The sequence below is a fragment of the Chanodichthys erythropterus genome, chromosome 7 (genome assembly GCF_024489055.1).
Source record: "Chanodichthys erythropterus isolate Z2021 chromosome 7, ASM2448905v1, whole genome shotgun sequence".
Classification (NCBI taxonomy): Eukaryota; Metazoa; Chordata; class Actinopteri; order Cypriniformes; family Xenocyprididae; genus Chanodichthys; species Chanodichthys erythropterus.
In genome coordinates, this window is record NC_090227.1 from 33,354,635 (window position 1) to 33,371,395 (window position 16,761).

A 16,761-nucleotide genomic window follows, 5' to 3' on the forward strand; every position below is an offset into this window, starting at 1 on the left:
GAGAGAATATTAAAAATTTCTTCATTAGTGTTCCGAAGATGAACGAAAGTCTTGAAATTGGTGTTTTCATTTTTGGGTGAACTATCCCTTTGAACAGTAGCCAAATACTGTAGCTATTTATGCATTGTTTTAGATTTCTGCAGCCTTTAAAATCTTAGTTAACTCTATTAATGCAGATTAATATTAAAAAAAGGTTACTTTTACGTAAATAGTCGAAACACTGAAATGCTTTCAGGGGCACAATTAACCTTCACCCTCAAAAAGCCTCCACAAATGTTGCTCACAGCATTTCAAGAGGGGAGTAATTCTCACAATTAACTCCAAATTCATTCAAGTCTGGCTCCATTATCATATGGAAATTTTTCACAATGCATTCATTTGTCCTCGCTGAATATTCAGTTTCACTCAGAAACTCGCATTACAAAACTAAAAGAGGTTGAGAATGCCGTTTCACATTAATAAGAAAGAAAAAAAAGAAAGAAAAAAGCCAAAAAAAACGTGAGAAACACCTTTATTTTCCATTCTGTCATCACTGGTTATTTTCCAGTGAACAGTCACACACAGTTTCATGTCCTTATAGGGCACAGTTCAAGAAAATTCCAGCATTCTTAACATTGCAGCATTTTGTCTTAAAAAAGAAACATCAAACAAATGTAAAACTCAACCAAGACTTTTAAACATCTTCAAACAAGCCCATAATATGTCTGCTTTGTCCTGTGATGGTCAGAGATTTGGACTAAATATTTCATGTCTTCTTGATCCACAGCTGTCAGTCAGTCAGTCAGTGTCCCCTTGGCCACTAGAGCTCTGCAGAAACCGCAAGGGTGGGTAGATGGGAAGGTGCGTCACCAGGTTAAGCTGCCAGGGGTTTAAACTGTATGGAACGTAATATGAGGAGGATGGGGGAAGTGTCATGTTTTGAAAGCACAAGACATCAAAAACCACAATAGAAGTTAACATTACAGCCTTTAATAAACACCAAGCAAGTAACCAATCCAAAACTGAATCACTGAAATAACGGATACCTAGAGCTAAATCATTTTAGGTAATGATCTGTGCTCCGCGCCGCTGAAAAGGCACCCAAGCCTTGGGCAGCACAGGTGAGGGAAAAAGTGATAGTGAGTGAGTGTGATCTGTTAGTGTGTTTATCTGAAGAGCCTGTGGCGCTTTATGGGAGAGCCAATCTCGTCCACGCTACCTTCGCTGTCGCTGCTGGATTCAGAGTCACTGCTGCCCGAGTAAGCGCCGAGCCCTGGCAGGATGCCCACGCATACGGCGGCGGAGGGCAGGTGGAGAACGCCAGAGCGGGTCACGCCTGTGCCGGGGGATTTGGGCTCGACCGCCTCCTGCTCTGAGAACACAAAACGACACATGCACATAGAGCGCACGCAGTCTCTGATGCATTGACATCTAATGTGGCAGGTTAATATGGGAAGGTGATTTCTCGCAGTAAATATTACAAAACGTTTGTTAATTTTGTCTTGTTTAAATAAATATTTCAGGTAAAATACAAGCGTTACTGAATACCACAGAATTTTTGTAGGTTGTAAAAAAAAATATAATAATAAAACAAATCCTGCAAAAGTGTTGACAAATGCACTTATGCACGTATATCTATTGTGAAATATTATTGCAATTTAAATTTCTCTATTTTAATACTTTTTCAGCATCATTACTGCAGTCTTCAGTGTCACATGATCCTTCAGAAATCATTCCAATATGCTGATTTGCTGTTCAAGAAACATTTCTTTTCATTAATGTTGTAAAAAGTTTTACTGCTTAATATTTTTGTTGAAACCATGACATTTTTTTCTCCAGGATTCTTTAATTAAACAAAAAATAGAATAATATATTAATATAATTTTTTTTTGTAACAATGTAAATGCCTTTACTGTTGCTTTTGATCAATTTAATGCATCCTTACTGAATAAAAGTTTAATTTCTTAAAACTGATCCTAAACTAGTCTTCTACGGAAGAGGATTAGGGCCAAGCAATAATAAAAAATTAAAACCATCTCGAGATTAAAGTTGTTACATTTCGAGAAAAAACTCGTTAAATTTCGAGAAAAAAGTCTAAATAAAATGTTGAGAATAAACTCATTAAATTACGAGAAAAATGTCTTTAAATTAGACAAAATGTTGTGCATAAAAAACTTGTTAAATTACGAGAAAAAAGTCGTTAAATTACGAGAACAAATTCGTTAAATTATGAGAAAAAACTAAAATTTCAAGAAAAAAGTCGAGATAAAATGTTGAAAATAAAGTCATAATTTAATGAGTTTTTTCTTGTAATTTAATGACTTTATTCTCAACATTTTATCTCGACTTTTTTCTTGAAATTTAACGAGTTTTTTCTTGAAATTTAACAACTTTAATCTCAAGATGGTTTTATTTTTATTATTATTGCTTGGCCCTAATCCTCTTCCGTAGTCTTCAGTACTGTACATGCAATTTTTTTTTTTTTTTTTTTTTTTTAACAAAATGAGTCAAATCAGAATTATTTTCTGCCATAAAATACAGCACTGTCTTTTTAAGTTTAAGTTATTAAACTTCTAAAAACATTTTTAAAAACACTGGAATTTTTATGAACACTTTCCTACCATTTTTTAACTATAATGTTCTGGTTCATTTATTTTTTAAAAAACCAATTAAAACAGTATGCCACATAATTACAGATCCAATAATGATCTGAAAAAGTCACTTTACATAATTATATTATGTAAAGGCAGGATTACACTACATTGCTCACCTGTCTGACTGCCATTGCCGGCTACTGTCTCTTCTGCTTTCTGCTTTTTACTCCCTTCTGAGGACTGAGATGAGCTGTAGAAAGACAAAAACGAATCACAAATAATTATACATAAAGATTATGCTATCTCAGATTTCTACAGGTTTAAAATACATTAATGCCCGGTTTCACAGACGAGGCTTCAGCCTAGTCCCAGTGCATGCTTGAGCTGTTTTAACTGATAGCAACTTTTACTGACATATCATAAAATATATCAATACCATTGTTTTGTCTCAGGATGCATACCAGTAATGTTTTTTCTAGGGCATGTTTATAAAATTTACTTGAATGTCATAATTGAACTAAGGCCTAATCCTCCTGGCTTAGTCTAAAGGCCAGTTCTCACCAACGATAAATGTATTAGCATCCACACCAGCAGACGATATCATTCTGTTTAGCAGGATAGATTCTGATTGGCTGTCAGTTAGGGGTGTCTCAAGATCGTGCCACTCGCAAGATTAAAATGTTACTAGATTTCTCGTTGAGGTGAAAAGCTGTCTCACGATATTGCCATGACGGAGTGTGAGGGTGAAATTAGGATAGAATATGCCACTGCTACATTTACATTACGTCTTCACTGTCGTTTTGCTTTTTATAGAAATAAAACCCATATAATTCAGTTGGAATATGAAAGCTATCTTAGTTTGTGTAGTTGTAACCATCTTTTAGCTCTATATCATGCTTGAAGAAAAAGTTGGTCTCTTTTTGCACTTTGAACAGAGTAGCCTACTTTGATTATGGTTGCACTTAACAGTATTGTTTGCACTTAAGACTCAGAGAAAACTATGTTATTCATTTTTATTTTATGTTATGTGTTTTTATTTCTATGATCAATTTGTGGAAAGGAGTTCAGTCAGGAGGTCAAAAGTTGTATAAGTTCATAAATCATGTACAATTATATGTATGAAATCATACAGGAAATCATACAGCCAGTCAGTTGAGTTAGTGGTAAAACCTTTTACAGTGCTTGAATACTGTTGTCTTTTACCGCATATGATAATTCATACTCAGAAAGTAGAAGTGAAATGACATTCATTACAAGATGATTAGTTAAAACATTTCAAATGCACCAGCAGACTATATTTCTAGTCATGTATTTGATCATTTAGGATTTCTTTAAAATACTGTGTCAAAATTGTGTCTCGTTCTCATGAGCTAACTGTCTCGTCACACCCTTACTGTCAGTGTTTTTATCGTCGTATCAGCTGGATAAAATCATTCTGAATGTGATTCCAAATATATCCCTTCTCTGTGCCATTATCATTATAGCTGTGGTGTGGACTCTGCTATTCTTTAATATTGAGAACGATTTTTAGAACTATATCTTTATTGTTATCATCCTTGGTGTGAACAGGCCTTAACACTTTTTTTATATAGACATAAAAATACAATATCCAAACTTAAATGGCTGTAATTAAAGGTGCCCTAGATTGTTTTTTTACAAGATGTAATATAAGTCCTAGGTGTCCCCTGAATGTGTCTGTGAAGTTTCATCTCATAATACCCCATAGATTTTTTTTAATTAATTTTTTTAACTGCCTATTTTGGGGCATCATTAACTATGCACTGATTTTTTCAGCACGGCCCCTTTAAGAGATGCGCTCCCTCTGCCCCACAAGCTCTCAACTATACATTGCATAAACAAAGTTCACACAGCTAGTATAACCCTCAAATGGATCTTTACAAGATGTTCGTCATGCATGCTGTATGCATGCTTCGAATTATGTGAGTAAAGAATTTATTTAGATGGTTAGGTTTCATTCTGTGTGAGTTTGAGGCTGTGCTCTGTGGCTAATATCTAATTCTACACTGTTGGAGAGATTTATAAAGAATGAAGTTGTGTTTATGAATTATACAGACTGCACATGTTTAAAAATGAAAATAGCAACGACTCTCGTCTCCGTGAATACAGTAATAAACGATGGTAACTTTAACCACATTTAACAGTATTAGCAACATGCTAATGAAACATTTAGAAAGACAATTCACAAATATCACTAAAAATATCATGATATCATGGATCATGTCAGTTATTATTGCTCCATCTTCCATTTTTCGCTGTTGTTCTTGCTGGCTTACCTTGTCTGTGCACAGATCCAGCCGTTAATACTGCCTTTCCTTGTCTAATGCGTCGAATGGGCTGGCATTATGCAAATATTGGGGTCATACATATTAATGATCCCGACTGTTACGTAACAGTTGGTGTTATGTTGAGATCCGAGTGTTTTCCGGAAGTCTTTTAAACAAATGAGATTTATATAAGAAGGAGGAAACAATGGAGTTTGAAACTCACTGTATGTCATTTCCATGTACTGAACTCTTGTTATTCAACTATGCCGAGGTAAATTCAAATTCTGATTCTAGGGCACCTTTAAGAATACTTTGGAATATAGACTGGTCTTGTTTTAAAGATGAAATTTGGCACATTATTGTAGAAGTGAAATAAAGTATGTAAGTGAAAAAGAAAAAAAAGTTACATAAGTTTAAGTTTATTAAAAATGTAAAATGTAAAAATATATTAACAAATAATAACAATAAGTTTTATTCTAAAACTGCAAGAAAATCAAAGCCAAAAATATGAAGTTGTGTTCCAAATTTTAGGTTGATATCTGAAAAAATGAGCTTTCAGTAAGATTTTTGTTTAGGCGCAGTACCAAACTTTTTCACCATTACTGACCATATAATGGTGCCTACATTTCCATATATGGTTTGAGTGACCTGAACCATATATTTCCACTATTTTCATACAATTTATGGAGTAGACATCCTATATATAAGTAGTTTGGGAGGTTTGGCAGAATTTGATATGAATTCAGCCTCTAATAAACATAAAAACAACATGTATATGGGTTATAGCTCGCAGCCACAATCATAAATGTATTGTTTTTTCTATTAAAAACATTTTCAGACCTTATTTTCTCAAAAAATTCAATGGATGTTATCTTTTGAACTCTTGGCATGAAAACAAACATGTTTCAACCAATCTTTCATGATTTTTCATGTTCATCACCGTTCCAAAATAAACGTCTGAACATGAGTATGATAATATTCTTGTTGCAAATTGATAAATTACTTTTGAAAAGCAAATGTGACAAGTATAGACTGTAAGCTTTCAAATGATATATAGTTTGTCAAGATTAGTTTAGGTTTAGTATAGGATATTACTGTTTTAATATATAATGGCTGTGGGCCCACCGGTGTGCCAGTTGAATTCAGTTAACAATTGAATACACGTTGAGGTGAGATCCTCCTTTCCGTACCTGCGTCGTTTCACTGCTCCAGCCAGCAGGTGGGCCTGAGACAGGTGACTGGTCCTGTGCTCTGAGGGTTTGGCTCCTGCCTTCTTCTCTGGCTCCTTCTTCTGACTCTCGGTGGCTGCCAGCTTCTGCAGAGCGCTGTGAGGTTCACTAGTTAAGGACAAATACACTTTGATGTAATTAAACTGTGAGAAAACTTCACAACAATATGACAACCTGCTTTACAACCCTGCTGTTGTGATAAGCCACTTGACAAATAGCTTTTCCTTATATACTGAAACTTTCTCTCTAAACCTCAAAGATCTACTTGGAGAACTCCACTTTAGTAGCACACAAACAGAGCTAAACTGACAGACAGATGAGGAAGCTATGATAAAGAGGGCAACCGCTCAAAAAAGTCAAAGTCACCACAGAAGTCACCACAGCAATCAAACCTACTTCCTTTTTTCGATTAGAGCATACACATGGCCTAAAAATGTGACACACTTACAGGTAAGACAATTTGGTGCCTCCACGGGAGGCAAATTCGGTTGAATTAGGGCACATTACTGTATTATTCTACAGATCATGGTTCTCAGCAGTGCTTTTAGATGCAGTTATCAAGCCCTGAGAAAGGTTTCAGTTGCCACGACAACGCATCCTCCAATCTTCTATCTACAGGCATATACCTGATTGGCAGAAGAGAAAGGCCACTGCTGATAGTGTCAGATGTTCCATGATGAAAAATCAATTACATGATATGTGATATGGATAAAAGCATGCCCTTTGAATTTGATAGTTACGTTTAATGCAACAAAATTCTGCTAATGTGGAACAATCTGCTGTAACTCATAATTCATTGTTAAACACGCACAACAATGACACAAAACATGGTTCAAATCAGCGTAGGATTCATAGAACTGATTCAAACTGTTCATTAAAAGAAACAACTCAAAGGAGTCGTTTGTTCGGGAATCTAGGGTTAGTTTCCCTGAGGTATTCAACGTTTTTCAAACAAATAACGTAGTTCTTGTTTACAGTAATAAAAACTGATTAAAGATTAAAAGATAAGATTAATAATTGCACAGCTGCCGACGATATCTATTAAGAATGTAAATCGCCATTAAAAAAAAAAAAAAAGTATGGCGCGCATTTTTTTAGCATCCGTGGTGACTCCCGGATTCGGGGCTCGGTTGTTTTTGTGGTCACCAATACTCCGTGTCTGGAACCTGTATACCTGTACCTAGTGTAAGCAAGGTTTGGGTTAATCAACCGAATACCCTCTAGGTTTGGGTTAATCAACCGAATACCCTCCTGGTAAACATGCGCTGGATGGACGTTTTTTGACTGTTGAAACCTGTTCAAACGTCAAACCAAGACTATGACTATTAAAGGTGCGGTAAGCAATTTCAGAGAAACACTGATAGATGTCAAGACTCGAAACTCAAACCAACACCCTACCAGGTGGATTCCATTGTTTTTACTGTTCATCATCTGTAAAAATAGTTCTGAAATAGTTCTGAAATCGGTTCCAATGATATTGTTCCTCTAACATTATAGTTGTGGTGTGGGCCATTCCACCATTCCATTCTCATAGAAACAAACAATTATTAAAACTTCATAGTTATCGTCCTGTGTGAATGGCAATTTAGAATTTTTAATTCTTTTTTTTCAGCTGATGAACTATTAAAAACATTGACCATTAACAAAGTCCCTTTTAGACAAGTCATTTCACTCGGCGGCCATCTTTGAAACGCCTCTTGGGCATCTTGGGCATCATGCAATCTCTTCGAATGGGGAAACATCAAATTCTCCAAAACCGTTTCTCCAACCTTACGATTAAATTTCATATTTGAAATAACCAATGAAATCTAAAAACAACCGGCTCATAAATTTATTTTCTAAATGCTCGAATCATGACAGGGGGGTGGTTGGTTATATCAGAAATCTACAATAATAAATGCACAAAAAATAACATTACGATGCCCAGATATCAATTTCAATTGTACATTGAGTTTAATTTATTAACATAGAACTAATTTTTAATAAGATAGTTTCATCCTTACATCTTCTATAATACAATACAGCAAAAGTAATTTGTTCTGGCCCTCTTCCTGTTCGTCGGAGTGATGAGATAGTTAGCAGGTTATCATCACTCAATGGCTGGCTGTCTAAGTGGTGTGCGCAGAATAATATAGGTTTCATAGACAATTGGAAAAGCTTTTGGGGCAGACCTGATCTGTTGAAAAGAGATGGTATTCATCCCTCCCGGGATGGTGCTGCTCTTCTCTCTAGAAATTTGGCAAATAGTCTTAGAGCTGAAACATGACAAACCAGGGCCCAGATCAGGACGCAGACAAACTGGCTAAACCGACCGTCTGCTAGCCGCCTCACGTCACAGTACTCAGATAATTCACAGCACATAGAAACACTTTCACCTAGATATTATCACATAGAGACTGTGTCTGTACCTCGAACTAGTAAATACAAAAAACTTCCAAAACCTTTTAAGGGTAAAAATTTAATTGATGTTCAAAAAATGAAAATCACAGATAAATCAGATAAACAAATGATAAAGCTTGGGTTACTGAATATTAGATCTATTTCTTCAAAAGCACTTATTGTAAATGAAATTATCACAGACAATAAACTAGACTTGCTGTGTTTGACAGAAACCTGGCTAAAACCAGACGATTACATTACTTTAAATGAATCTAGTCCTCAAGGTTATGATTATCGACACAATCCTCGACAGAAAGGCAAAGGGGGAGGTGTTGCTGTAATTTATAGTAATATATTCAGAATCATTCAAAAGAATTTCAAATATAATTCCTTTGAAGTGATGGTGCTTTATGTAACATTATGTAAGTTGACATTTGTGCTGGCTACTGTATACAGGCCACCAGGGCACCATACTGACTTTATCAAAGAATTTGCTGAGTTTCTATCAGAGTTAGTACTGGCTGCGGATAAAGTCCTTGTTGTTGGTGATTTTAATATCCATGTAGATAATAATAAAGATGCATTTGGATTGGCATTTGCAGATATTTTAAACTCTATTGGAGTTAAACAACACGTGTCAGGACCCACTCATTGTCGTAATCATACCCTAGATCTAATACTGTCGCATGGAATAGATATTGATGCTGTTGAAATTCTACAGCAGAGCGATGATATATCAGATCATTATTTAGTCTCGTGTATAATACAATTAGCCAAGGCTACAAAACCACCACCCAGCCATAAATATTGTAGAACAATCACGTCTGCCACTAAAGATTGCTTTATAAATAATCTCCCCGAGCAGTTTCATCGCCTTAGTATACCTGACAACTTAGAAGAACTCGATGCTGCAACAGAAACTATTGGCTCTCTCTTTTCCAGCACATTAGATGCGGTCGCTCCTTTACGTCTAAAGAAGATTAAGGAAACTAATCCAACGCCGTGGTATGATGAGCACACTCGGGCTCTAAAACGAGCTGTTAGAAAAGCTGAACGTAGTTGGAAGAAAACAAAACTAGAAGTTTTTCGCCTTTCGTGGAAAGAAAAAATGATTGAGTACAGAACAGCCATAAGAAATGCTAGATCTACTTATTTTTCAAATCTCTTAATAGAAAACAAACATAATCCTAGGTATTTATTTGACACAGTGGCTAAATTAACTAGAAACAGAGATTCAACTGCTGACGTTTCCATAGAGCACAGCAGTAATGACTTTATGAACTTCTTTACTTGCAAGATTGATAATATTAGAGAGAAAATTATAAACATGCAACCGTCTACAGTTTCTCTTCAGACAGTGCACTGTAGTGTCCCTGAGGTAAAACTAGAATCATTCGCCGCTATAGGAGAGGAAGAATTATCTAAACTTATCAAATCATCAAAATCAACGACATGTATGTTAGACCCAATGCCGACTAAACTACTGAAAGAAATGCTTCCAGAGGTCGTAGGTCCACTTCTTGATATAATTAATTCATCTTTAACACTAGGACACGTGCCAAAAACCTTTAAGCAGGCTATTATCAAACCTCTTATTAAAAAACCTCAACTAGATCCGAGAGATTTAGTAAATTACAGGCCAATCTCGAATCTACCTTTTCTGTCAAAGATACTAGAAAAGGCAGTTTCAACACAACTGTGTTCCTTTTTAGAAAGAAATGGAATCTGTGAGGATTTCCAGTCAGGATTTAGACCATACCATAGTACTGAGACTGCTCTCGTTAGAGTTACAAACGATCTACTCCTATCATCCGATCGTGGCTGTATTTCTCTATTAGTGTTATTAGATCTCAGTGCTGCTTTTGACACTATCGATCATAACATTCTTTTAAAAAGACTTGAAAACTATATTGGCATTAGTGGAATTGCTTTGGCATGGTTCAAATCATACTTATCTGACCGTTATCAGTCTGTGGTAGTTAATGAAGAGATGTCGTATCGATCACAGGTTAAATATGGGGTACCACAAGGCTCAGTATTAGGACCGTTGCTTTTCACTCTGTACATGCTGCCCTTAGGAGAGATAATTAGGAAGCATGGTGTTAGTTTTCACTGCTACGCTGACGATACTCAGCTCTATATTTCCTCGCGCCCTGACGAAACCTACAAATTCACAAAACTAACAGAATGCATAGCTGACATTAAAAACTGGATGACAAGAAATTTCTTATTATTAAATTCAGAAAAAACTGATTTCCTAATCTTTGGACCAAAAACTTCCTCACGAAAAAACCTTGAATACTCTAACACTTGACGGGTGCTCCATTAAATCTTCGTCCTCAGTTAGGAACCTGGGTGTGCTCTTTGATACCAATCTTTCATTTGAAAGTCATGTTTCTAGTATCTGTAAAACCGCCTTCTTCCATCTAAAAAATATATCTAAATTACGACATATGCTCTCAATGACAAATGCGGAACAGTTGGTTCATGCATTCATGACCTCAAGACTAGATTATTGTAACGCTCTACTGGGTGGTTGTTCTGCTCGGCTTTTAAACAAACTACAGTTGGTTCAAAATGCGGCAGCTAGAGTTCTTACTAGAACCAGAAAGTATGACCATATTAGCCCAGTTCTGTCAACATTACATTGGCTCCCTATTAAACATCGTATAGATTTTAAAATCTTGCTACTTACTTATAAAGCTCTAAATGGTTTAGCTCCCCAGTACCTAAGTGAGCTCTTAATGCATTATAGTCCTTCACGTTTATTGCGATCTCAGAATTTAGGCCAGTTGATAATACCCAGAATATCAAAATCAACTGAAGGCGGCAGATCATTTTCCTATTTAGCACCTAAACTCTGGAACAATCTTCCTAGCATTGTTCGGGAAGCAGACACACTCTGTCAGTTTAAATCTAGACTAAAAACACATCTCTTTGCTCTTGCATACACATAACACATTATCAATACATTAACATTTTTCAAATCCGTTAAAGGATTGTTACGCTGCAATAATTAGGTCGGCCGGAACCGAGAACATTTCCTATAACACTAGATATACCTGTACATCAGAACAAGAATGGCATCTACGCTAATATCTGTCTCTCTGCTTATCCTGAGGTTTGCCAGGTGCTGGATCCAGGCCGTATCCAGGTCAGATGGAGAACCTGCGTCTGGACCTGACTACAACGTAGCCCAGGATCCCCGTATCCGCTTACATATATTTATATATAATCGATTTTTAATCTCTATAATAAAAATGTACAATTCAGATTTTGATCTCCATATACATTTACATATATATATCTTCCAAGGGGTTTTTTCCCTCCTAGGACTTTTTTCCCAGTGCTAGCACGCTGGGTTTTTCTCCTAGGGGGTTTTTTCCACCCCTGGGAGTCAGCCGACATTGGCTTAATGTAGCACCATCTTGTATATGTTACATATTACCACGCTTGTTTGTACAGTTTTAACCACTTCCCTTTTTTTCTGTGCTTCTAATATGTAAAGCTGCTTTGAAACAATTACCAATTGTAAAAGCGCTATATAAATAAATTTGACTTGACTTGACTTGACATTGCTAGTCTCAAGAGTATTTACATTAGTGAATAATACGTAGATCCACATTAAACATTTGTGTCTGAATGGACTGTTGGTAGCATTTTTGTTTAGCGTGCCAGAGGTTCTGGGTTTTTAAGCGACTAAAGCGATAGATTTAAATGCTCAACTGTGTGAAGACTGCACAAGAGCGACAAGAGAACACTGTTTCCTTCCGCCACTGATCATAACCGCGGCAACAAACACTCAGCATGATTTCAAAAACAACACATTCCAGCGCCATCGCCTCTAATTTAACACAAACGAACGAACTGATAATCAACTGGAGATGTTTCTTTTGTATTAGGTACATCCGTGCGGCGAGATGTTTCAAAAAGTGGTGGGGACATGTTCCACCCATCCCACCCGCAAATTACACCTGTTTATGGTGCATTTCGCTACTTTTTCAGCCTCTCTTGCACGAGCGCCTTGTTTTTAAAACGCCTTTTCAAACCGCTTCTTGAAATTATAAATACATTCCGTATTATTTTTGAAAAGTACTTCTATTGCTTTATCAAGTAAAACTTCTTTATATGAAAGGTTTTGCAAGACAAGGTATCAGAGTCCAAAAACGTCCAGCTGTAAAACAAAGTGAACTGCTTGAAAATGAACACAGAGTCTGTTTTCCAAACCTTCAAGCCATTTGCCAAGCCTGCATGAATTTCTGTCAGTGCGTCAGGTTCCTCTTGGGCTGTCTTGTTGAGAACATGTACACTAACAAGGTACAAGAACTCTACTTTACTTTTCACCTGCCATCATTGCGCTTGACAGCTGAAGCTTCTACCACCAGCTTAACGAAGGTGGACGTAGAGACAGATTCAGGCAGAAAGCAAAATTCCCTGTCATTTTTTTTCAAGAGCGCTTGACAGTAATATTGTACATGCTTTAAGGTGCAAAAGGATATCCTGTATTCTTTTATCTCCTTAGCTTCCTCGTCCCGTCTGTGTTTCTCTATTAGAGACTGCTTCCGAGAGACTTCGTCGAGAAAGCTGGTCTCGTCTTCATCCAGGCCTTTAACCATATTCTCTGTGGAGAAACACAACAACAGAAAAAGACTCCTTAAATGGTTCTTTTTGAGGAACCGTTAACAAAACCGAATGTCATGAAAATTATATTTTTTCTCAATCATAAACAGTTCTATTGTCTGTGAATATGACGACCATGCTACTTAGTTCATGCTACTCAGAATTAAAATTTCCTGATAATTTACGCACCCCCATGTCATCCAAGATGTTCATGTCTTTCTTTCTTCAGTCGATAAGAAATTAAGGTTTTTGAGGAAAACATTCCAGGATTTTTCTCCATATAGTGGACTTCAACAGTTACCAACAGGTTGAAGGTCCAAACTGCAGTTTCAATGCAGCTTCAAAGTGCTCTACTGCTGAGGAATAAGGGTCTTATTTGGCAAAATACTTTTTAACCACAAATGCTCATCTTCCACTGCTCTGCGATGCGCCACGCATTATGTAATCGCATTGGAAAGGCGGAAGCACCCAGTGTTTACAAAGCGAATGTGCAAAGACTAAATCAAATGCCCTTTACAAAAAAGGTAAAACAATGATGTCGGATGATTTTGAAGTTGGAGGAGAAAATGAGGTGGAGTTTTTCGCCCTGCCACGGTACTTTTGCCTACGTGACCTTTCCAACGTGATTACGTAATGCGCATCGCAGAGCAGTGCAAGATGAGCATTTGTGGTTAAAAAGTATATAAATTTGTATTTTTTTTTAGAAAATGAACAATTGTTTCACTAGACAAGACCCTTATTCCTCGGCTGGGATCGTGTAGAGGTCTTTGAAGCTGCATTTAAACTGCAATTTGGACCATTGGTAACTAGTGAAGTCCACTATATGGAGAAAAATCCTAGAATGTTTTCCCTTTAAAAACCTTAATTTTTTTTCGACTTAAAGAAAGATGAACATCTTGGATGACATAGGGGTGAGTAAGTTATTAGGAAATTTTAATTCTGGAGTGAACTAATCCTTTAAGAAATGTGGCCCTTGGAATCAACGGCAATAGGAGCAGCAATGGTCGCTAGGGAGACCGAGAGTGGGTTTGTCACCAGGGATACGGAGATGCTAAGATCATGCCAGTCTCCCATCAGCACCCGCAAGAACAGACCTGCTCTTGATCTCCATCACTCCCATCTGTTCACACTCATAGACACCCACCGACATGCTCAAACACACACCAGCGCATGTGTATGCAAGCACACGCATGTTTTTGCACAAAAAGTGACAGATAAACTCCAAAATGAGGTCAAATATAGATGGGAGAGGCAAGCCCCCTGAGACCGTGCGAAGTATGTCATCTGAAAGATCTGTTTTTGATAAAAAATAAAGGGAGGAATGAGAGCATGAGCACTTACTGAATTTGAATTGCTCCTCATATTCTTCCTGTTTCTTGTCTTTCTGCTCTTGTAGCCTTTCAAACAGAGATCGAGGGTCGTACTCCTCCTCAGGCGCCTCTGTGGTGCAGGAAGAATGAACAGTCAAAATTTGGCAAACGCATCTGGGGAGAATTAATGCGTATCCTTAAGCCTCTTGATAATTTGTCTGATTGGTGCTGACAAAGTGAACGTCTCACCCTCCGGGTCATCTGGCTTGCGGACCTTCTCCCATTCTTCCTGCCTTTTTTTCCTTTTCTCGTCTAGTTCAGACTCTGACACAAACTTTCGGCTGAGGTCCACACCATCTGCCATGGCAGAACCTACACAACACATGCAGACTTTTGTGTTATTTATGTTGATCACCACATTTATCAATATATTTTATCCATCAAAACTCACCTAGAATGCTATGATTTTATTAATCAGGATAAACACTGTAGGCTGTTCATGAAGTCATCTGCAGGAGATTCTGTTCAGAGATTTAGAGAAAAAATAAAAATGTGTGATAGTTAAAAAAAAAAAACATTGCACCCATCATAAATTTATGCCGAACTAATGCATCTAACAATTCATTTTAAATGTGAAGCATAATATAATTTATGCTCCAGGTCTATTTAGGGGATTTTTGCCTGAGTAATAATGACAGATTATGCAAGGAAAGGTAAATACTGCCCCCTAGTGCTGGATTTGAACAGTGAAAGTAATAAACTCAAGAGATAGACTGACCTATTTCTTTCATTTACTGTTATTAAAACTACTTTAAAGGGTTTCGCCTGTATTATGCATCTACACACCATATAAATGGTGCTAGAAACACACTGAGAGAACAAAATATATTAATAAAAAAAATCAATCTAACTCAAACCGTAGTTTATCAACACATCCACTGTCAGCGTGTAATGTGCATGATAAAAATACCCATCATATCAAGTAGTATTGTGATAAATATTAAAACAAAGTAAGACATAAGAACGACGCAATATGGCTGAGAAGGATCAGTGACTCCGTATGGTTACTTTATTTTCAATATATATAAGGAACACTGCAATAATACTGTGCAAAAGTATTTTCATGAGACAGCACCGCAGCTTCAGGGCCTGATTGATATTGATCTGAAATCGAGCGAGCGTGCAAGGCTTTGATCGCACTCACTGGATTAGAAAGCAGTGACATTTACACAGCGATTCGTTTAACACACATTATATAACCCTAAAGTCGGGCTGTGTTAAACGACAGACAAATAATGACCGAAGTTAAAGAAGAGACGAGGAATAAATAATTTTTTAAAGAAGGAAATGGTATCAGATATTTACCTAGTCCGGTTTTGTGTCCTGGTAAAAGCATCCCCCCAGCAACAGCTGCTTAGGACACGTAGTTCCTACGCACGAACAACATTGGCTCATGGGAAATGTAGTTTTTATGGGAAAGTTTTGCTTTCCAGAATCATTTGTTATTTTTTATTATTACTATTTGAGTGTATACAATTTTTAATAGATTTAAAAAAAAGAAGAAAAAAGAAATTACAATTTATTTCTTTACTTGTACACTTTTTAATAAAGGGGGGAAATAACTGAATGCTTTAAATATGTTTAAATCTGTTCATTTTATAAAAATGTCAATGTTCTTTCAGTAGTCATCTAATTTTGTTTTGCCTTTTCAATTAATACAGTAGACAAAAGCAAATGTGTTTAGATGGATCTTATTGTAGTAGATGCCAGTAAACTTGAATTTCAGTGTGCCAGCATTTCTTGAACCAGATGTATGTATAAATTATTTGAGTTGCAAAATATCTGTTCATTAACTAATACCTCAAATTTGTATTTTATCTATGAAACAAAGCAGGCTGGATAATATAGCCTACTTAAACAAAGATGACATACATGTTACACAAGGCATTTGATTTATTACTTTCAAATTTGCAGTTTGTTTATACAACGCTATCTCTTGAGCAGAATTTGGTTTGTTTTACTGGTTGCTAGGAGGGGTTGGGTCCAGCTTCATGTGCTGGAGAGAAATATGCGACGACACAAACAACGAATCGTTCTTTTGAATCAAATGAACCGAGTGAACATGTTCACTAAACCGAATTGAACGATTGCTCATGAATCAGTCGGAACGGATCTTTTCGGACACAAGTGAGTCGAGAGAACGAGTGAACTGAAAAGAGACACTAGTACGTTAACATGTTTATCAACATGGTATTATTAAACAGCAATGTATTAAAACATTTTCAGCGAATTGGCGCACTATTGTTTATTGTAATGGCAGGTTCTAATTTACTTTGTTTTTACGAGCTGAATCATGGCTACAACA

General features: G+C 36.6%; 1 protein-coding gene across 3 annotated transcripts; it reads right to left on the reverse strand.

Annotated features, from left to right (window-relative positions):
- Positions 1 to 495: 495 nt before the first annotated feature.
- psme3ip1 (proteasome activator subunit 3 interacting protein 1) lies at positions 496 to 15,844 on the reverse strand. Of its 3 annotated transcripts, XM_067390289.1 has the most exons (9): positions 15,762 to 15,843; positions 14,848 to 14,917; positions 14,646 to 14,768; positions 14,428 to 14,526; positions 12,965 to 13,087; positions 6,049 to 6,184; positions 2,750 to 2,823; positions 1,199 to 1,351; positions 496 to 874 (listed from the first exon to the last, which is right to left on the reverse strand). In XM_067390289.1, exons 3-9 carry the CDS (start codon positions 14,758 to 14,760, stop codon positions 870 to 872), a joined length of 705 nt encoding a protein of 234 aa, XP_067246390.1. In that variant the 5' UTR covers positions 14,761 to 14,768; positions 14,848 to 14,917; positions 15,762 to 15,843; the 3' UTR covers positions 496 to 869. The 3 variants fall into 3 exon arrangements, with proteins under 3 accessions (XP_067246390.1, XP_067246388.1, XP_067246389.1); XM_067390287.1 differs by lacking the exon at positions 496 to 874 and having other exon boundaries at positions 883 to 1,351; positions 15,762 to 15,844; XM_067390288.1 differs by lacking the exons at positions 496 to 874; positions 15,762 to 15,843 and adding an exon at positions 15,601 to 15,729 and having other exon boundaries at positions 883 to 1,351.
- Between the last annotated feature and the right edge of the window lie 917 nt (positions 15,845 to 16,761).

Coding starts and splice junctions, on each gene's coding strand:
- psme3ip1 (XM_067390287.1), bottom strand. CDS start 14,760: ATGGCAGATGGTGTGGACCTCAGCCGAAAGTTTGTGTCAGAGTCTGAA. Junction 14,527..14,645: donor CAAGCCAGATGACCCGGAGG/GTGAGACGTTCA, acceptor CCTGCACCACAG/AGGCGCCTGAGGAGGAGTAC. Junction 13,088..14,427: donor TGAGGAGCAATTCAAATTCA/GTAAGTGCTCAT, acceptor GTTTCTCCACAG/AGAATATGGTTAAAGGCCTG.